This window comes from Hemiscyllium ocellatum, chromosome 4 (assembly GCF_020745735.1).
Source record: "Hemiscyllium ocellatum isolate sHemOce1 chromosome 4, sHemOce1.pat.X.cur, whole genome shotgun sequence".
Taxonomy (NCBI): domain Eukaryota; kingdom Metazoa; phylum Chordata; class Chondrichthyes; order Orectolobiformes; family Hemiscylliidae; genus Hemiscyllium; species Hemiscyllium ocellatum.
Window position 1 is genome coordinate 43,816,127 of NC_083404.1, and position 23,268 is coordinate 43,839,394.

The window sequence follows — 23,268 nt, forward strand, 5'->3', positions numbered from 1 at the left end:
GAGACATGGGTTCGAAGCCCTACTACAGCAGTTGATGGAATTTAAAATTCAATTAATGATTCAGATGTATGGAGCTAATTTGAATAATGTTGCCATGAAATTGTTGTAAAATCCAATCTGGTTCACTCATGGCCCTTAAGAAAGGAAATGTGCCATCCTTGCTTGGTTTGTCCTATGTGTGTCTCCAGATCCACAGTGATTGACTTTTAATGACCCTCTGAAATGACCGAGCAAGCCAAACAGATTGAGGGCAATTAGGGATAGACAAGGAAGAATAAAAAAAAATGATTGAAGAAGACTCAGTTATGGCTTTATGTTCTATTTAGTTTGAAGTGGGGTTTTACTGTTAGCCATGTTAAATCTAATTATTGGCCACAAGATGTCAGGCATGTACCGTATTTGTAAACATGCAAATTTTTAAAATTTATTCATTTTGTGGGATGTGGACATCGCTGGCTGGCCATTATTTAATGCCTGTTCCTAGTTGCCCTTGAGGTGGTGGTGAGCAGCCTTCTTGAACCAGTGCAGTCCACCTGCTGAAGGTTGACTCACAATGCCATAAGGGAGGGAATTCCAGGATTTTGACCCAATGACAGTGAAGGTATGGCAATATATTCCCAAGTTAGGATGGTGAGTGACTTGGAGGGGAACTTTGAAAGTGGTGGTGGTCTCATTAATCTGCTGCCCTTGTCCTTCTAGATGGAAATGATTGTGGGTTTGCAAGGTGCTGTGTGAGGATCTTTGGCGAATTTCTGCAGTGCATCTTCAGGTACACACTGCTGCTACTGAGTGATGGTGGTGGAGGGAATGCTTGTGAATGTGATGCTAATCAAGCGGGCTGCTTTGTCCTAGATGGTGTCAAGCTTCTTGAATGTTGAAGCCGCATCCATCCAGGCAAGTGAGGAGTATTCTATCACACTTGTGACTTGTGCCATGTAGATGGTGGACAGGCTTTGAGGAGTCAGGAGGTGGATTATTAGCCACAGTATTCCTAGGTTCTGACCTGCTCTTGTAGCCACTGCTTTTATGCACTGAGACCAATTGAGTTACTGATCAATGATAAATTCCAGGATGTTGTTAGTGTGGTATTCAGTGATGGTAACACAATTGAATATTAAAGGGCAGTGGTTAGATTTTCTCTTATTGGCGATGGGCATAGCCTGGCATTTGTGTGGCACAAAAATTACTTGCCACTTGTCAGCTCAATCCTGGATATTGTCCAGATTTTGTTGCATTTGGGCACGGACTGCTTGGACGACTCTGAGTAGTCATGAATGGTGCTGAACATTGTGCAATCATCAGCAAACATCCCCATTTCTGATCTTATGATGGATGGAAGGTCATTGATAAAGCATCTGAAAATGTCGGGCCTAAGGGACTCTTGCAGAACTGTCCTGGAACTGAAAAGAGTAACCTCCAACCACCTCAACCATCTTCCTGTGTGTCAGATATGACTTTAATCACTGGAGAATTTACCCTATAATACCCATTGATTCCAGTTTTGCTACGGGTCCTTAATGCCACACTTGGTTGAATGCAGTCTTGATGTCAAGGCTGTCACTCTCACCTCATCGCTGAAATTCAGGTCTTTTGTCCATGTTTGAACCAAGGCTGTAATGAGGTCAGGAGCTGAGTGGCTCTGACAGAACCCAAACTGTGCATGTTATTGCTGAGCAAGTGCTGCTTGATAGCACTGTTGACGACATGTTCCATCACATTACTGATGATTGACATTAGACTAATGGGGCAGTAATTGGCCAGGTTGGATTTATCACTCTTACCAATTAATGTTGTGGACAGATGCATCTGCAGTTGGCAAATTGGTAAAGATGAGGTCGAGTATGTTTTGTCCCCTTGTGGTTCCCTCACCACCTGCTGCAGACCCTGTCTAGCAGCTATATCCATTAGGACCCAACCAGCTCAATCAGTAGGACTGCAGCTGAGCCACTCTTGCTGGTGGACATTGAAATCCCTCACCCATTTTGTGGCCTTACCAGCTTCAGTGCTTTTCAACATGGAGGAGTACTGATTCGCCAGCTGAGGGAGGATGGTACATGGTAATCAGCAGATTTCCTTCCCCTTGTTTAACTTGAAGCCATGCGACTTCAGGGTCCGGAATCAATGTTGAGCTCTTCCAAAGCAATGCCTTCCTGACTATATACCACTGTGTTGTCATCTCTGCTGGCTCTGTCCTATGGTGAGGCAGGACATATCCTGGGATGGTGATGATGGCATCTGGGATATTGTCTGTCAGTTATGATTCCATGAGTATGGCTCTGTCAGGCTGTTGCTTGATTAGTCTGTAACATATCTCCCAATTTTGGCACTAGCCCTCAGATGTTAGTGAGGAGGACTATGCAGGTCGACAGGGCTGTTTCTGCCATTGTCTATTCTGATGCCTAGATAGATGCAGGGTGATCCGTCTGCTTTCGTTTCATTGAGATTTTGTAGTGATTGGTACAACAGGCTTGCTAGGGCAACCACATTACTGTGGGCCTGAAGTCAACATGTAGGCCAGACCAGGTGAGGATGGCAGATTTTTTTCCCTGAAGGACATTAGTGAACCAGATGTTTTTCTGATAATCGTTAATGATTTCATGGTCATCAGTAGATTCCTAATTCCAGATTTCAGTGAACTACTACACTGTAATACTGAAACTGTACAGTAGAGAACTGGCTTGAAGTAGAAGACAGGGTGGTGGTGGTGAAGGGTTGCGCTTCAGACAGGAGGCCTGTGACCAGTCATGTGCCACAATGATTGATGCTGGGTCCACTGCTTTTTGTTATTTATATAAATGATTTGGATGTGAACGTAGGAGGTATAGTTGGTAAGTTTGCAGGTGACACCAATATTGAAGGTGTAGTGGACAGCGAAGAAGGTTACCTCCAATTACAATGGGATCATGATTAGATGGGCCAATAGGCTGAGAATTGGCAGGTGGAGTTTAGTTTAGATGTGAAATGCTGCATTTTGGAAAGGCAAATCAGGGCAGGACTTGAATGTGCAATGGTAAGGTCCTAGAGAATGTTGCTGAACAAGGAGCCTTGGAGTGCAAGTTTATAGTTCCTTGAAAGTGGAGTCACAGGTAGATAGGATAGTGAAGAAGACATTTGGTATGTTCTCCTTTTAGTATTGAGTATAGGAGTTGGGAGGTCATGTTGTGGTTGTACAGGACATTGGTTCAGCCACTTTTGGAATATTGAGTGTAATTCTGATCTCCCTCCTATTGGAAGGATGTTGTGTAACTTGAAAGGGTTCAGAAAAGATTTATAAGGATGTAGAGGATTTGAGCTAGGAGGAGAGGTTGAATAGACTAGGAGTGTTTTCCCTGCAGCATCAGAGGCTAAGGGGAGACCTTATAAATGTTTATAAAATCATGAGTGGCATGGATAGGGTAAATAGACAAGGTCTTTTCCCTGGAATGGGGGAGCCCAGAACTAGAGGGCATAGATTTTGGTTGAGAGGAGAAAGATATAAAAGGGACCTAAGGTGCAACTTTTTCATGCAGAAGGTGGTGCGTGTCTGGAATGAGCTGCCAGAGGAAGTGGTGGAAGCTGGTACAATTACAGCATTTAAAAGGCATCTGGATGGGTATATGATTAGGAAGTGTTGAGAGGGATTTGGGCCAAGTGTTGGCAAATGGGGCTAGATTAGGTTAGAAAAGTTGGTTGGCATGAATGAGTTGGACCAAAGGATCTGTTTCCATGCTGTTCGTCTCTCTGATTCTCTGACAATGCTGTCACCTGTCTCTGCTAAATCTTGAATTAGTGTAATATCTTAGTAAGCTTAGGTTGACAAATAAAATCAAGAACTGTGGATGGGCTGGAAGCTGGAAATGGAAACAGAAATTGCAGGAGAAACTCAGCAGATCTGGCAGCATTTGCAGAGAGAAAACACGCAACATTTCATGTCCAGTGAAGGGCGATTTAGGTTGTCTGGGATTTTAAATTGCTCATAGTTAAATGTGTTATTCTGTGGCACTGACCTATTCACTGCGTACACACACATAATCACACAGAAGCCACATTGCATTTGTTTCCCACCTGTATAGCTTTGCCTTTTCTGATACACATTGCTTATAAAGTTTTCATGTAACTGCTTTAAGTTGTCAGTGTCATGAAAATATCCCTGGAATTTGTCAATCTGTGGATATCAATATGGAAATTTGTCTATAAAGGATTCAGTTTTTTAAAAACATATTTGTGTGTTTGCCTTGTTGCATTTCAAAATTGATGTTGAATTTCAGTCAAGTCTTTACAATCTCAAAGCACTTTACAGGCAAAAAGAGCTTTTGAAATATAATCACCGTTGTAATGGAGAAAAAAAAACTGCCTACTATCTGACAGGAAGAAATAGAAATGGTGTTCAAAAGTCATTTGTCCATCAATACAGGGCTTCTTTAAATGTATTTTACATTAACCTTTAGAAATTATTTCACCTGATTTACAAGAATGGCTCCAGCCTTGAGGAACTGGAGTTATATGGATATTGATGAGAAGCTGGGGCTGTACTTGTTTGAGAAAGCTCACAGGAGCTTTGATAGAGGTATTCAAAATCATGAACGAACTAAAAATCAGGTGGTGTGAGAAGGAGCGGCGCTCGGAAAGCTAGTGCTTCCAAATAAACCTGTTGGACTATAACCTGGTGTTGTGTGATTTTTAACTTTGTACACCCCAGTCCAACACCGGCATCTCCAAATCATGAACGAACTAGTCAGAATTGAGAGGAAGAAATGTCCTATCCTTGAAAGGATCGAGAACTAAGATACGCAAATTGGTAAAAGAGGCAACAGTAATCCGGAGGGAGAAAACATTTGGCAAAATAAGTGGATTGCTTGCCTAAGAGCCTGGCATTCAAAGGATAATTTAATTATAATGTGAAGATGAAGATTTGCAGAGCTATAGCCAAAACATTGGGCAGTAGGATTAAGTGAATTGCTCTTACAGAGATCCAGCACAGACTTGCTTCAGCGCTATATCCATGTTATGACTGAAGCCAGATTTTTTATCTATGCCGAAATGGGAACTGGGAATCTTAGATGCATGCGCACAGACTGCGGCACGCGTCCCTCAGTGTTGAGCAGGTCATATCCCCTCACTCTCCCTGTCACCTGGGGTGTCACTGATAGGTTTCATAGTAATAATGATGTTACCAACAGCGTGTGACGGGATAGAGTCACCGGGAGCATGTAACTGTGTAATGCTTATGGAAAGCTGTTGCTTTTAAATTGCCCGCAGAACTCCCAAGTCGATGGCCAGAACAGATTTTAATGATTGTGAGAGTTCTGAAAGTTGCCTTACAGCCCCACCAAGTGGGCAGAGTCTCTATAATTCAGGAATATAAAAAAATCACCTGTAAATACTGCTAGAAATGTTCCCAATAAGGGGGATTGCAAATATTTTGCAGACGAAGGAACTTGTGCCAGATGCAATTCTTTTTTAAAAAAAGTGATTTTTTAATATATTCAAATATAATAGCCGGAATCTTGCGAAAGTCAAGTTAGCCCGTCTTTCTTCCCCCAACCCCTGCCCCGCACATTTTTGCGCTAAACTTTCAGGAAATTTGAGCCGTTAAAGTGTAGGCACCGGGATATTTGGCACCTTCGCCGACGAATGACAGGACAGTCTGTCCCTTAATCGTGAGGTTTAGTGGAGAGAGGCGAGAAAAAGAAAAAAAATGGAGAAGGAAGATTGAATTCAGAGATATGGAAATTACATAGGAATATTAATGCAATATTTTGCATCTCTAAGAAATTAGTACATATCAGAAAAAGACACATGAATTTAAATTCAGTTTCTGGGTCTGAATTCGATTGGCATCATACAAACATTTTCCCCATCATTAATGTTTAATTGCCGGCCTTAATTTCCTGCAGTTTGTTTTAATGATCATGTCACATACAAATCCAACAGGTTCTTGAGAGGAACGGGAGGCTGAGCATGAGGTGGTAGAGTGGCAGAAATCGACCAGGAAATTCTGGTGATTTTGTAACTCCAGACGTTTCTCTTCATCCGTTGTTTTTTTTTTGGACGATTGAAACCTTAGTTTGTCCTAAGCACTCCATTCATTTTCCATTTTTATTGTGATAGTGAAACTTGAACTTCTCAGGAAATGTAAGCAGAATGGGCTCTCTCGTCCTCATTAACCGTACTGAAGCGTTTAAACTTAGGCTTATTATAATGTTTTGTTTCTCAGCTCCAGAGCCTGAGATACCTGATATGCCAGAATCTGAAAAAGATGACCTCCGTTTTCAGACACACACTTGAGTTATACAATTGGTCTGGTTTGTTGGATTTGATTTTGGACAATTGTTCAATATCGGTGTGAATCCATACAACTAAAACCATTGCTTAATCGATAGTTCATGCTTACTGTAACATTTGTGGGACAGGATGGTTAAGAAATTCTTTGAATGAGCCATAATTTCAAACATGCTTGCATTTACATTATCTCCCAAAACAGAAAGCTTGATATTTATTTTTAACATACTGTGAAAGGACAGCGAATATAAATGCACTCCTCACTTTCAAAAAGCTAATAAATGTGCTCTTAAGAAAAACTCAAGGCTATGGGGGAAGAAGTAGCAGTGAGACTAATACACTTCAGATTATATTAACAATGAATCAGTTGGTGGCACTCCCATATCTGAGTTAGTGTTCTGAGTTCAAGTCCCATCCAGGACATCTCACAGTCTTAGTTTCTGTTTTGGACTGCTGCACTGTCTGAAATGCTGTCTTCGGGATGAGATGTTAAACTCGGGCTACAGCAGATGAATGTACAACTGCCATTGCATCTATTTTGAAGAGCATGGGAGTTCTTCCTGTTGTCTTGACCAATATTTATTATTTAATCAACATCATGAAACAGCTGATCTGGTTGATATCATATTACTGTTTACCCGAACTTGCTGTGCAAACGTTGACTGCCATATTCCCTACATTACAACAGTGACTCCAGTTAAATAGTACTTCATTGACTTTAAACTGCTTTGAGGTATTGGCAGTCAAGAGTGGCACTACAAAACTGCAAGCTTTTTTCTGCTTATTTAGACTTTTGTGTCCACAAACTAATAAACTTCTTTTGGAAGTGCAAATTGAAAGGTGCCTCTTATCCAAATTAACCATTATGAAATTTTTAAATTTATGAACACTCATTTTAGCATTTTATTTCTCAGTACCAGAGTGCTAGATCTCTGAAAAGAGTTACCTGCTTTTGAGCAAAACACTTCTGACTCAGGTAATTGGTCTGATATAGCTGTCCACAATTTTTTTTGTGACAGGGACATAACAGCAAGGCTTTCAGTAGAATCAAAGTTGCCTACCCTTACTTTTCATTCAAGAATATTCCTTTTTAACCAATACAAGCCTCGATCTCAGCTACTCTTTTTTTCCTCCCCCTACCATCACAATGACATGGAAAACATTAACATTGCAAGTGGCTGTGTGTATTTTTTAAAAAAGGTTCTCTTAAAGTTATTAAATTTTAAATGGCAGACAGTATTTCCCAAGAAGTCTGGAAAAAGATTGCTCAGCAACGTTCTCTTATTTGTCACAGGTTGAATAGATTTGATCAAAAAAGACCATGCATTTACATGGCACTTATCAAGACCCAGGATGTGCCACGGAGCTTTGTAGCCAAAGCAGCACTTTTGAAATGTGGTCAATATTGTAATGTACAGCAGCAGCTAACATGTACAAGGCAAGCATTCTTGAACAGCAGAGAGATTAAATAATCAGATAACCTGCATTAGTCATGTTGTTTGTGAGATAGCTGTTGACCTAGAACCCAGAAGACCTAATTTTTCTTGTGTTTGGGAAATACAGCCACACATTATTTCTGTCAATATGTCAACCACTTGTTGATTATAAATATGTTCTGAATTTTTCTATTAAAAATGTTACCAGTTAATATTGTTGGTATAATTGGCAACAGATTTAGTCTTGAAATTATAAGATTGGTAATGATATCTTACTTCCCTTTGAAATGATACTTTAGTGTTCCTTTCAACTATAAGCTTTTGAGACAGCATGACAAAGGAAACATTCAGCAGTACTCTTGCATCTCTTTTTATTCATGCAAATATAAGCTTTTACATTGATTGATGTCTGCTTTCTCTGCTTATCCAACTTGCTTTATTTGATGAATCCATTTATTAAATACATTTTTTCTTTAAAATATTGTTAACTACTGGTGATAATTTAAAATTGTTAAAAGCTTGTCAAAATGAATGATGAACAGCAATCATAGAGTCCATTCATTTTTAAGCTTTTTGCATTGTGGAGTTCTTCTGTGTGAAAATTGATGTTGATTTGTTGCAACTTAATCATGCCAACATCGTTGATTATATTTCCTTCCCTCATAGCTCACCAATCCAACTGTGACAATCATAAAGTGCTTTTTATGAGATTGTAGAGGGGACATCAACAGTTCCTTAATGTATCATTTTTCTTATTGTCATGTTCTGAACGGCAATGTAAAGTACATATTTAGTCACATAACTGGAAAACATGAAACCTTTATAGTGTTAGAAGTAAGTATATGCCGCCGCCTGTAAGAAACATATTTCTTGTTTGTATTTGAGTATTAAATGGAAGTACAATGCAGGTGTTGACATTTAAATAATGCCATTATGCCAAGTGGCCTGTGGAAAAATCAAAGACCATCATGGACCTTACTTTTAGACCTGATGTTTACTTTCTATGTGTTGCCACTGGTTCAGGGTGGGGGTGGGAGGGGATTAAATTAATTAGCATCAGTTTCATTTGTCTTCAGACAGCATAATTAAATAAATAAAAATCATCAATTTGTGTTTACACTGTATGATGCCTTTAGTGTTATAATATACAACAAGGCAGTTTACAGAGGTTGCAAACCAAAACATAATATCCAGCCAAGGAAGATGATAACAGGGTAGTTGAGTGAAAGTTTGGTTAAAGATGTAGGTTTTCAACAGTATCCTAAAGAGAGTTGGAGAGGTAGCAAAGTTTAGAAAAGAATTCCAGGGCTGAGGCATTTTAAAACATGGCCAATGATGCTGAAACCATTAAAATCAGGGATGCTAATGAGACTGGAATTAGAGGAGTGCAGCTGTCTTGAAGGGTTCTGGGATTGGAGGAGATTATAAAATAAAGAAGTTCAAGGCCAAGAAGGGAATATTCAGGTGATTACACAATCACTTTGTAATACTGTAATTGGTCACAGGTAATATGGAGTGCCATCACACATGGTGCTTATTGAGCAGTCTTTTTCCTCCTTTTTGTAATAGCATAGACCAGGTCAAATTGTAAGTGTGCGCTATACTGGACAATCTCATTGTAGTTGGGCTCACAAGACTAAATATTGTATAGGTAGCCAGGGAGTAACCAGCTCCTTTCTCTTCTGTTGTTGGATTCCCTTTTTGAATTTTTTGACAACCTATAATTTTTTACTTCAGAATTTAACAATTATATACTTTGCAATAATTATACACTATTGCACTATATGTGAAGACACATATGAGCAAAAGGATACACACTGAAGCCCATTTATTGTCATTTCCTACCAAAATGCATTAATATTTTTCTTTTGAGTGTGTGTCCAATATTATATGGTATAATAAAGATTCAAAGCTTTTTTTCTGCATATCTCAAATGGAGGAGTAGAGTAATGATAAAGATTACTGAGAGAAGGTGATGCTTCTTTACTTTAAAATGCCTCCATCACATTTATAAGGGGATTTCCTCTTAAATTTACTATTTCAATTTTTTCTAATTGTTAGGGTAACCTGTACATTGTTATTTTTCTTTGTTGAATCACTTTGAATTACAATAGTCTTTTTTTTCTGTCATCTTTAAGGTCAAAGAGAATAAAGGGATCTGTTGTACTGATGCTGCCTTGCCAATGACATGAAATACCTTGATCATAAACTGCAACAATGGATGTAAGTGAAGAATCCATAGACTCTGAATGCAATTTGTTTGAGTTGCCAGCCAATGGAAAAAAAATTGGGAAAACCAGAGCAAAATCTGCACTTCGACAAAATACACGCACTGGTTTGATCCGACGTTGCAGACGCAAAGCAAACCCACAGCCAGAGATTGCCAAGGACCTGAATGCAAGCGCTACCCTGGAAGGAAAGGTGACCCATGGCAGACCTAAGGGTGGTAAGACACCCTGTGGGGAGGTCCCTCCAGCCAAAAAACAGAAGCTAGACACTTTGGAACAAACTCAAGACAGTGGGAGAATTGAGACAGCTAAAGGTTCAGCTTTAACCTGTGAGGGAGAGCCAGCAAGCTCAAAAACCAAGCATGTAGAAAATGATATTGTGACGGACAATGTGCAGTTTGAAGGGCAAACTGGGGACTATCAGCATAGAAGCAAGAAGATCAAAGTTGAAGCAACTTCACTATCTCCTTCTTATAAACATATATGGAAAAATGACACTTCACTAAAAACAAATGTAAACCAGTGTCATTTCAATGAAAACTGTTTCGTTTGTAATATTTGTAATGTTACTAGCCCATCCAAGGAGAGTTACAAAAAGCACATATCTTCAGTTCGCCATAAAAAGCAAGCAATAAGCACATGTCAAGATACAATTACGAAGGAAGGATTTAACTGCAGGCTATGTGGCCACTTATTGCCTTCACGGTATGACTTAGACAAACACATTAAGGAGAATCATTCCAAACGATCCAAGGCACACATTTGTCCACAGTGCAAATTCAAGGCAGAGAGTGCAGTCTTGTTGCAAGCTCATCTCAAGCACAAACACTTCCAGGAAGAGAAACTAAGTTGTGATCTGTGTGGTTATCAATGTTACGATGAAAACCTGCTGAAAACCCACTATCGTGGGAAGACTCATCTTCGCCGCAAGAACCTCGCTGCTAGGGGTGGGTACATACATTTGCTTTCCAAAAAGGATCTTTCTGGTGAATGTAGTGCAAAAGACAAAGTAAGAAATGCAAAACTCTTAAATACGAGGCCTGGAAATTTGAGAAAGACAAGGAACAGATGTTTTGTCCAGAAGGATGCTAAGCAAAGCACTGAGTGTTTGGACAAGTCAACAAGAATTGGCAATAATCTCTGTGTGGAAGAAGGAAACAGTAATAAAATGCCAATGGCAAATGATCAAATAGAGCTTAATGATTGTCATGCTGGAAAGGCATCTCCCAGAAGAACTTTGAGAAGTATAAAAGAACCAAGTAATCTTCTGCAAGAACATGGTGTTAATCAAAGACTAAGGTGCTCTGGAAATGGTAATGTCAGCCTGAGATTGTGCAGTGCACGTTGCAAAGTCAATTCTGAACACAGTCAGAGTACAAGAAGCAGGCTTTCCAAGGAAGAAGTGGCAAACCGAAAGTCTCCAAGAAAACTTCAAAGAAGAGCTAGCCTTTCGACAAAGAATAATAGTCGACGTCAAGGCCAGTTCCCTCACAAGAGAGAGGTTTTCCCTGAAGCACAGCAGAAAAGTGGCAGTGTTGCTGGAAGTAAGAATGGTAGTGTAAAAGAAACAAGTAAACTAATTAGCCAGGAATCAAACCAACTTGAAGGAAAACCTCAGAACCAGAGTAAAAGTACTGATATGACATTGACTGATGCAAACCTAGAGGATGAGAATGCATTTAAAAAAAGTTGCTCAAGTGACAATCAAGACGGAGCATCAACCCCATCAGAAGTTCCAAATTCATTAGCATTGGTTGAAAACAACATTGAAAGTACTTCAGGGGATCAAAATTTTGAGTCCCCATCTGCCAATCCAACAAATACCAAAGCCTCCAAAGTTGAAAATACTGAATCAAAGCTAAGCCCTGCTGATCGTAAAGCCCTCCGCACTTGCTCGTACTGTGGTCATCTATTTCAGAACCGAAAAGGCCTAGAGGTGCATATCAAGAGACGACACACAAAGGAAATGGTGTTTCATTGTCAACCATGTGGCTATGCTTGTGTTACAAAAGGCGACTTTGAAAAGCATTGTCAAAGCAACAGACATCAGCTTAACTTCTCCAAGATTGACTGTTGGCTCTGCACCTTTGTGACCTCAGATGAAGAAACTCTCAAGGATCACATGAACCAAAAACACAAAATAGTTGCTTACTGTCGACATTGCAAAGTGCACTTTGTATCAGAGGATGACCTAGTGGATCATGTTGATACTGAACAGCATGCAAGAAACATGTTCCCACAGCAGAAAGAGACCACAACTGAGCAAACTGAAAAATTGCAACCGAGAGAACTAGAGCTAAATAAAACCTCTTCTTCAGATACAAATGAAGAATCTACTGTACAGAAAGCAAACCCTTTAATTGATCCTCAAAGGTCTTCTATCACAAGAGTAGTTGCAGGGAATATACTAAAACGATCAACACATAGTAGGCCCCAATTACAGTGTAAACACTGCTTTTATAAAGCTAGATCTGCCTCAGTCCTTTTGAAACACATAAGACTTAGACATGCACAGGAGTATCGCTTTTATTGTAAAGTGTGTAGTCTCTATACTATTAGCAAGGAAGCTATGGAGAAGCATATTAAACGAACTAGGCACATTATGAATGCCAAGAAACAAAGTCTTGGCCCATCAGTGGAGGAGTGTATTGAAGAAGTATCTGTTGGTGTTTGCGATATTCAAAAGACCATGAAGACCCCGGAGGCTTTAGGGAATGTCAATACTGAAATAGATAAAGGTTATGTTCAGGTTCTTGAGCCATCAAAACCCAAAGAGGAATTTGTTGTCACTTGGGAAATACCAGAAAGTGATACAGGCAATGTAGAAGATGCTCAAAAAAGCAGTGATCTTCAGTCAACAGGAAGTGTTAAAAGAGGACGCCCTAAAGGGAATATTTCCAGAACTTGCCTTTATTGTGGTCTATTGGCTTCCAGTGTCACAAATCTGAACATTCACATAAGGCGGAAACACAGTCATCAATATAGCTACTTCTGCAAGACCTGTAACTATTACACTGTCACCAAAGGAGACATGGATCGTCACTGCAACACCAAGAAACACAAAAATCAGGTTGATGTCTCTAAGACCGAACTTTGCAGAAAAATTGCAATATCTCCAGATAAGGATCTTCCACAAGTGATTGTGAATGATGTTGCGTCGGTTTCCATGGCTGAAGATGTTCAAAACAGTGGCAAAGGTTTGAAATCAGAGACCCCTGATGTGAAGAACCAGTCTGGGAAGACTGAGAACTGTACTCGTGTGAATTTAGAGAGTTTTCCTTCAACTCAAGTTCAACAGAAAGTGGAAAATCAAAATGAGATCGTTGTAGTTCTCGATGTGGAATCAAATGATATGGGACAAAATGGTAGTTCGTCCAATTCAAAGCCAAGGAAGGAAAACCACACTACAACTTGTGTGTACTGTGGCTTTATGGCTTACTCTCTTGCTACCCTTGAGATGCATGTGAAACGTAAACACACAAAAGATTTTGACTACTATTGTATGGCATGTGCTTACTATGCTGTCACACGACGTGAAATGATGAGACATGCGATCACAGAGAAACATAAACTTAAAAGTCAGTCCTACCTAAAATTAAATCCAAATAAAGGGTGTGATTCCAGTACTGTGTTAACTGTTGCACCAGAGAATGAACACCAGAAAGAAGGAAATGAACATCAAATGGATGAAGGGAGCTGGAATGAAGAGGGGGGCATATCAAAAGCTTCTCGAGATGCCATCCAAAAGTCTGTGTCAAGTATTATTGAAACTGAGAAAGCAGTAGAAGACAGTGAAGTGGTCAGTGCAGCTAAAGAGACAGCAGCAGTGTCCAAGATGGCAGAAAATCAGGTAAAATCCTTACAAGATGAAGTGGCTGAAGAGGAAGAAAATACTCAAACTCTGTCGGCTGTATGTTATTCAGAAATTTCCTCTGAAACCTATTCTGGAATATTGGAAGCAAATACTGCACACTCAAATGCACCTCTTGACACTGAAAGTCATGCTGCAGAATTGAAATCTGTATCATTGGAGTCAGCGGTGTTGGAAACGATCCAGAATCAAATTTCTCAGTCACCCAGTGAGCAAGATTCAAGTAGTTTTTATAAAGACATTGTCACGTCACAGAAAACTAATGTGAAGAACGATGATATTGATTTACATGTTGAAGCTTCTCATACAGAAGAGGATGATTTTCAACAGCTTTCTGAGGCAGGTGACAGCGGGGAAGATGAACAGAATGTTAAACCAGCTGAAGTGGCTAAAGAGATAAGTTCTAGTTTGGATAGCAGCCCAAATGAAATGGTCGATCCAGGTCAAAACCACCCTGATAACTGTGACATTGAAGAAGAAGAAAATATGGAAGAAGGACTTTTGGCTTCTGCAAAAGATGTTGAAGGTAGTTCTGTACAAGATGGATGCCATTTGCAACCTGGGAAGAATTCAGAACATACCCATGTTAACCGTGTACAACAAATTGATAGCAACGATCAAAACATAGAGGCGGTAAGCGAGGAGATGTCTGTGCAAGGTGACATCAATCCTCCACATGATTTTGGAGGGAGTGAAAATCTTTTGGATGATCAAAATAAAAGGGAAGCAGATTTAAAGGAAAAGGCTGGGGATATGAAAAGTGCAAATGAGAATAGTCAAGAATTGGAAATAACTGAAAGTACTGGTGACAACCTTAAGCTTGATTTGCAAGGTAAGGGATTCCAAAAATATTTTGAGTTTGATGCATCTATAGTACGACTAAAGAACAAGTTTGGGAGTGAAAAATCTGAATGCACTGATAACAGTGAAGACAGCCAGGGAGCCGATGGCATCTCGCCAGATGAATGGGCAGTTGCAGTCTATAAGACAGATACTTCCCAAGTTATGAAGAAGAGAAAGAATAAAGGCTCTTTATTTCAGTATCCCAAACGCATTCGCTGTGAGGACTGTGGGTTCCTGGCTGATGGTGTAAATGGGCTGAATGTTCACATTGCCATGAAACATCCTTCTGCGGAAAAGCATTTCCACTGCTTCCTGTGTGGCAAATCATTTTACACAGAGAGTAACTTGCATCAGCATTTGGCCAGCATGGGCCACCAACGAATGGAACAAGAGAGCATTGAGGAGTTGCCAGAAGGTGGTGCTACCTTCAAGTGCGTCAAGTGCAACACAGCTTTTGATTTAGAGGAGTACCTCTTTGTGCACATCAAGCAGAAGCATGGGGAAATGCTGAGGGAAGTGAACAAGTACATTGTGGAAGACACAGAACAGATAAACTGTGAGCGGCAGGAGAATCAAGGCAATGTCTGCAAGTATTGTGGGAAGGTCTGCAAGAGCAGCAATTCACTAGCATTTCTTGCTCATATCCGCACACATACTGGTATGTATGTATATATTTGGTATTGCTGACTTGAATTTAACTCTAGCTCTTTAATTTTTGTTAAAAGTCAAAGAACCCCAAGAAGTAAAATCATAGATTTTGGTGGCCTGAAACAAACAAAAACAGAAAGTGCTGGAGAACTTTTGGCAAAGTTCTGACAAAGGGTCATTGACATAAAACGATAACTATTTTTCTCTCCCTGGATGTTGCTACTGCCAGACCTGCTGAGTTTCTCCATCACTTCCTGTTTTTGTTCATTGACTTTTATGGTTGATTTCTAGAAAATTGATCACAGCACTGGGTCTACTCTGAAGGATGGTCTGTACAAAATCTGGGCATTGTTTTCTATTTGTGCACAAAGTTTTGTTCAGGTTCTCCATGTTGGAATGATGTGTAACATTGACTTCAAGAAGCTACTTACACTTGGAATGAGGCCACAGAATATTCTCAACATTCATTTTTAAATTGATAGTTACTTTTAGCAGTCTTAGATCTCAGACACCCAGGATTAAGTGTTAATATTATTTGATGCTTATTGATAAGTCTGCTCAAGTGGTGAGCATGTTGCAGTTCTTTATGCAGTTGTCCAGTTAAGGCACGTTACCCATAACTGATGTGTCTATTACCTGAATTGCCTTGTAATTATGGTCCATAAGTCTTGTAAATGTGCTAAAGCTCACTAAAAGCATACCAAATCTAGAAGAGAGTCAAAGATGTTTTATGTTCTCAGCTCAATAATTTAAAATAATCAATGCAGGCTTCTCAGCACTTAATTTCCCTTGTGTTTTGATAGCTAATCATTCTTTATCCATTAAGATTTGTTCTATAATTCAAAACGTAAATTCTATTTGCAGTAGATACATTTAAAATCAGGCTCTGTCCAGTAGGTTAAATATTGCTGAATGCAGTTGACCTTTTTCCTGTTTGACTATATGTACTAATTCTATTCACATTCAAATTAATATGATCACTAAAGTAATGTAACTACTTGTAAATAACACTTTGACCATTGGACCTTTCAACATTGGAAAACATTCCCAATACCAAGTATACTATGATTTTATTGTATAAATCTGTGTAGATAATATAATCTGAACATGGCAGAATAGTGAAAAAATGGAAGGTTGATGATTGAAGCACAGTTTTCTTTATAATAGATATGAACAATATTAACTTACACTTATGCAAATCATATTGTCAGCCAAAACTACCATATAATGTCGTATGGCAGGTTTTGCTTCAGATGTACTTGGCAATTGCACACGGAAAGATGAAATGTGGCTTCCTTACTGTTCTGGTTCAGTACCTTTTGGTCTGTTTAATTTAGCATAGATTTAGAGATGACCCAATGCAGCCTGATAAAATAACTAACTGGCAGGAACGGATGTTCAGTCCTGATGTTCTGACTATCAGAGTACGAGTTATACTAGTTATTCTTTTTCCAGCACTCAGTATGTAAATTTGTCTGAATCTTCCAGGGTGGGTGTATTTGAATAGGTAAGAGCATTGCTGGCAGCTCGAGAAGCCAGGCGAAATCCTTCAAAAACACAAAAAGGGTGACAAGAAAGAACTCTGAATAGTCACACTACAGTGAAAATGGAAACTTTATAGATTTGATTTTTGGAATTATTGTGCAAATGTTTTTCCCTCATAGGATGTTACATTGCAGCGCTTTATCAGTGACCTTTGGATACTAGCACTTCCAACATCTCCATCTTTTAACTCTAAGCTTCATTGTCCTTTGTTCAAAATCTTCAGCTCCTTGAAAGGGGTCAGGTCCTTTTTTTTTTATGAAGGCTTTCCATCCTTCCTGATGTTCAGTGCTATTCTTCATGACCTGCTTTTACTTTTAAAAAATTAAAACAAATGTTTGGCTTGTATTACACTGAAAAGTAGCTTTTAAGAATTCTTCATGTTTTAAAATTATTTCATTACATGTGGGCATTGTTGACAAGATCAGTATGTTTTGCTTATGATGGCAGAATATTAAAAGAAAATAGCTTGAAGTGGATAATCAGACTTTCAAACTTGGAAGTCTTTACCAATGGATCTGACACTATCAGAATAAATTATTAGCTATAGAAAATTAAGCTTTGGCAACTGAAAGAAAGAAATCCAGTATTAGAGACCTGAAAATCGGGGATGTGTATAAAGTAGTTTCTTAGATACTGAAACAGCCCATGCCCAAATGCAGCAAGACATGGACAACATCCTGCCTGTGGTTGATAAGCGATAAGCAATATTTGTGCTACATGTGTACTGGGTAATGACCACCTCCCCTTGGTGTTCAATTGAATCATCACTGCTGAATCCCCCATTATCAGCATTTTAGAGGGCCTACCAAGACCATAAACGGAATTGGGCTAGCTATACTAATACTGTGGCTGCAAGAGCAGGTCAGAGATCAGGAATTCTATGGCAATTAACTAACCTCCTGTTTATCTGATTGATGCTCATCATTTATAAGGCACCAATGAAGGGATATAATGGAATATTCTTCACTTACCTGGAGGGATACAGTTCCAACTACAATCAGTAAGCTTGACCATATTCAGGACAAAGCAGCTGGTTTGATTGCGATCCACTCCACCACCTTCAACATTCACTTCCTCTGCCACAAGTAACACGCAGTGACGTCAGTATGTACTATTTGCAAGCTAATGCATCAATTTACCTAGGCACCTATAACAGTACTTTGCAAACCTGTGACCTTTGAAACCTAGAAAGACAAAGGACAGCAGATTATTAGGAACTGAAGGTTCCCCTCCACGCCATGCAGCATCTTGAATTGGAATTCTATTGCCATTACTTCAATGTCACTGGGTCAAACTCCTGAAACTCCTCCTATTAGTAGGTGGAACCATCACATTAGGACTGCAGCAGTTCAAGAATGTAGCTCACTGCCACCTTTTTGAGGGCAGTTAGGGATGGGTAGTAAATGACATAACCAATATTTCATAAAGGAATAAAAATAAATCACTTTGTTTGAAATGATCTGGAACTTTGCTTAGATTTTGTTTTGCCAGATTAATGCCTTATTTGTTGCTAGCCAGAAAAAAAATGTGTAGTCATTAGCAATCTATGCACATTTTAAATAAGCATTTATCTGAGTGCCTTTATAAACAATGAATATTTCACCAGCAGCTGCCAGGAAACGCTCAGTAGAAGGTTTTGGGCTTAAACCTTGCTTTTCATAGTCTTATTAAAATACATGATTTGGAGATGCCGGTGTTGAACTGGGGTGTACAAAGTTAAAAATCACAACAACAGGTTTAATTGGAAGCACACTAACTTTTGGAGTGACGCTCCTTCATCAGGTGATTGTCATCTGATGAAGGAGCGTCACTCCAAAGGCTCATGTGCTTCCAATTAAACCTGTTGGACTATAACCTGGTGTTGTGATTTTTAACTTTGTACCCCCCAGTCCAACACCTGGTGTTGTGTGATTTTAAACTTATTAAAATACATTTTTGTTGGCAGTGAATATGAAGATAAATCCCTAACAAACAAATTGCTTGTCAGGTTAGGCATGCAATAAGTGTCACCTTTTATCATAATTTTCTTCTAGGTAAATAATTTGCAATGTAAAAAGAACTGATTGATGAGTATAAACGCTATAGGCATTTTGAGGAGTTGTACTGGGGCTTGGGAGGAGTTGAGAAAAATGTATTAAGTGGAATGAATTAGGGATTGATAGTCATTTTAACCAATCAGCAGTTAGAAAAGCTTATGATGCTCAATTATTTAGCCAAAGCAATGATATACAAGTCAAAGGAAAGGCTCTTGTGACTCAGTGGTACTGTCCCTACCTCTGAGTTAGGAGGTCCAGGTTCAAGTCCCATCTGCCTTGGAGGTGTGTCATAACATGTACTAACAAGGTGATTGAAATAATAACATTTCAGAGGATATCATCGTACATAACCTTGTGACTTAGTCAGGTAACACCTCAACTGGCAGGTCAGGTTATAGATGAAACATAATGGTTCCAGCACCAAATGTAGCTAAGGCAAACGCATAAGGCAAATTTTTGATTGACAAGGGAGTCCAGGAATTTGAGATGTCAGCAAGAATGTGGAGTTTTGGCCACTATTAGATTAGCTGAGTTCTTGTTTGAATGATGGACTAGAGGGGTGGACTGGCTTACTTCTTATAATTTTATGCCTTTTCCAGGCGGTCTTCACTATAAAAAAAATTTGAGAAACATAATGTAGTTTTTACAACTTGGAAAGAAGAGATGAAGGACAGAAATTTGCCTTTCCTCATGTGATGTGAAAAGTGACCAGGAAGGTAGGGTAGCACGAAGAGAATAGAAAAATCAAAATCTCAAAGTCGATTAACATTTTTCTGATCTTCCCCATGAGCCTGAAATAGTTTCTTCAGAATTTTTCCTTTGAGTGCAACTACCTTATTTCCATGTAATTTCTTCTCCGTAAATCCCCAAATCATCTTATTTATGTGCTATTTCCAATTCTGGTCTTTTTCCCGAGAAGCTAGAAGGCGTAAATGCTGGAAAATCTCAGCAGGTCTGGCCGCATCTGTAAGCAGAGAAAAGAGCTGACGTTTCGAGTCTAACTGACCCTTTGTCAAAGCAGCTTTGACAAAGGGTCAGTTAGACTTGAAACATCAGCTCTTTTCTCTGCTTACATATGCTGCCAGACCTGCTGAGATTTTCCAGCATTTTCTCTTTTGGTTTCAGATTCCAGCATTCGCGGTAATTTGCTTTTATATAGAAGGCATAAATTTCTGTTATGCAAGTCAGAGCGGGTAGCTGGTGGGTGTAGTTTGCCATCCTTCAACTGCTTTATTACTATCCAAAGGGGTTTTACAATATATTAAGGACAAAAGGGTAACTAGGGAGAGAATAGGGCCCCTCAAAGATCAGCAAGGTGGCCTTTGTGTGGAGCCACAGAAAATGGGGGAGATACTAAATGAATATTTTTCATCAGTATTTACTGTGGAAAAGGATATGGAAGATATAAACTGTAGGGAAATAGATGGTGACATCTTGCAAAATGTCCAGATTACAGAGGAGGAAGTGCTGGATGTCTTGAAACGGTTAACGGTGGATAAATCCCCAGGACCTGATCAGGTGTACCCGAGAACTCTGTGGGAAGCTAGAGAAGTGATTGCTGGGCCTCTTGCTGAGATATTTGTATGATCAATAGTCACAGGAGACTGGAGGTTGGCAATTGTGGTGCCACTGTTTAAGAAGGGCGGTAAAGATAAGCCAAGGAACTATAGACCGGTGAGCCTGAAGTCGGTGGTGGGCAAGTTGTAGGAGGGAATCCTGAGGGACAGGATGTACATGTATTTGGAAAGGCAAGGACTGATTTGGGATAGTCAACATGGCTTTGTATGTGGGAAATCATGTCTCACAAACTTGATTGAGTTTTTTGAAGAAGTAACAAAGATGATTGATTAGGGCAGAGCAGTAGATGTGATCTATATGGACTTCAGTAAGGTGTTCAACAAGGTTCCCCATGGGAAACTGATTAGCAAGGTTAGATCTCACAAAATACAGGGAGAACTAGCCATTTGGATACAGAACTGGCTCAAAGGTAGAAGACAGAGGGTGGTGGTGGAGGGTTGTTTTTCAGACTGGAGGCCTGTGACCAGTGGAGTGCCACAAGGATCGGTGCTGGGCCCTCTACTTTTTGTCATTTACATAAATGATTTTGATGCGAGCATAAGAGGTACAGTTAGTAAGTTTGCATATGACACCAAAATTGGAGATGTAGTGGACAACGAAGAGGGTTACCTCAGATTACGACATGATCTGGACCAGATGGGCCCATGGGCTGAGAAGTGGCAGATGGAGTTTAATTCAAATAAATGCGAGGTGCTGCATTTTGGGAAAGCAAATCTAAGCAGGACTTATACATTAAATGGTAAGGTCCTAGGGAGTGTTGCTGATCAAAGAGACCCTGAAGTGCAGGTTCATAGCTCCTTGAAAGTGGAGTTGCAGGTAGATAGGATAGTGAAGAAGGCGTTTGGTATGCTTTCCTTTATTGGTCAGAGTATTGAGTACAGGAGTTGGGAGGTCATGTTGTGGCTGTACAGGACATTGGTTAGGCCACTGTTGGAATATTGCCTGCAATTCTGGTCTCCTACCTATTGGAAAGATGTTGTGAAACTTGAAAGGGTTCAGAAAAGATTTACAAGGATGTTGCCAGGGTTGGAGGATCCGAGCTACAGGGAGAGGCTGAACAGGCAGGGGCTGTTTTCCCTGGAGTGTCGGAGGCTGACGGGTGACCTTAGAGGTTTACAAAATTATGAGGGCCATGGATAGAATAAATAGACAAAGTCTTTTCCTTGGGGTGGGGGAGTCCAGAACTAGAGAACATAGGTTTAGGTGAGAGGGGAAAGATAGAAAAGAAATCTAAGGGGCAACTTTTTCATGCAGAGGGTGGTACATGTATGGAATGAGCTGCCAGAGGATGTGGTGGAGGCTGGTACAATTGCAACATTTAAGAGGCATTTGGATGGGTATATGAATAGGAAGGGTTTGGAGGGGTATGGGCTGGGTGCTGGCAGGTGGGACTAGATTGGGTTGGGATATCCGGTCAGCATTGACGGTTTGGACCGAAGGGTCTGTACATCTCTATAACGCTATGACTTGCCAGTAATGTTTCATTGCCACCACCTTCATTGAATCTTTGTTCACACAAGTCAGCATTAGCTGACCAGTCTCACCATGTTCTCATATCTGCTGTTGGACCATTCAACACACCAATTCAGCCCTTTAACAATTTACTTTGGAGCTCAGCGATATGCATGACTTGCATGCTTTTGCAGATCTCTTAACAAACACCTCATGCATTTGCGCAGGGTGCATCTTGTTGTTCCCTGCTTGCTTTCTTAGCACACAGTTTTTAATGCTTTGTTACAGATTGCCAGCCTCTGTGGCTTGCATTGCTTTTTAGCAAAGAATGAGGGGCAGGTAGTGTGTCACAGTGATGAGCACTGATCAGTGAAGGGAATGAACATATTGAAGTATGGCAATATGCTATGTGAAAGTCACACTTGTAGTACATGCAAGCAGCTTACATGGCAAACATACTGCATGTGCCAATAGCAATGGTTATATGTGTGCAAATGGGGAAAAAGGGGGTTAATTGTCAATCAGGGTTACCGCCATAGTCAGTCAAGGGCTTTTACCAATTCTAGTCCAGAGGTTGGCCACTGTCAGTCAATCACTTGGTCCTATCAGTGTCGAGATATCTATGTCCTACAGTCTGGTTTGTATTGTACTGTGATACCAAAGGCATGAAAGCTGTAGGGTCCTGGCATTGCAAATGCTTCCACCTCTCTGCCTATGTGATATCATGAGAAAAATGCCCAAGATCCTGGTTGCATAAATAATTAGGTGAAGAGTGGAACATTGATTGAGGAAAGTTACTCTGAGCTTTGGTAGACTGAGTGTTAGGCAGCCAATTTGGGCAATTAACGGGTTACTCATCTAACAGTGTTAGCTCAGAGATAGTAAATGCACTGGTAGTAATTTTCCAAGAAGCTGTAGATTCTGGATAAGTTCTAGAGGATTCAAAAACTGTCAAGGTAACATCCTTAATCAAAAAGAGAAGGAGATTAAAAATAATGTAACTATCGGCCAGTTAGCTGGATAGCTATTATTTGAGTAAATGTTAGAATCTATTATAAACAATGTAATAGAACATTCGGAAACACACAATATGGTCAAGCAGAGTCAACATAGTTTTGTAAAAGGAGAAATCATGCCTGACAAATTTACTAGAACTCTTTTGAAGAAGTACCAGGCACAATTGATATACAGGAAGCAGTGGATGTAATATATTTGGATTTTCAGAAGACATTTGATAAGATACTACACATTAGGCGACTTAATATTTTAAGAGTTTATGGTGTTGGGCTAGTGTATTTGTAAGGATGAGGGTTGCCCAATGAATAGAAGGCAGAGTATTGGGATAAGTGGAGTAATTTTGAAAATGACAG

The 23,268-nt window shown here is 39.8% G+C and overlaps 1 protein-coding gene across 2 annotated transcripts in view; it reads left to right on the forward strand.

Moving 5' to 3' along the window:
* znf407 (zinc finger protein 407) overlaps positions 1-23,268 on the forward strand; it is a 485,332-nt gene that overhangs the window by 14,306 nt on the left and 447,758 nt on the right. Inside the window, exon 2 of one of the 2 annotated variants that reach the window (XM_060823093.1) lies at positions 9,836-15,297. In XM_060823093.1, the coding sequence (XP_060679076.1) occupies positions 9,915-15,297 (5,383 nt within the window). In that variant the 5' untranslated portion in view covers positions 9,836-9,914. The remainder of the gene's footprint in view (positions 1-9,835; positions 15,298-23,268) is intronic. The other variant, XM_060823095.1, reaches the window with a different exon arrangement.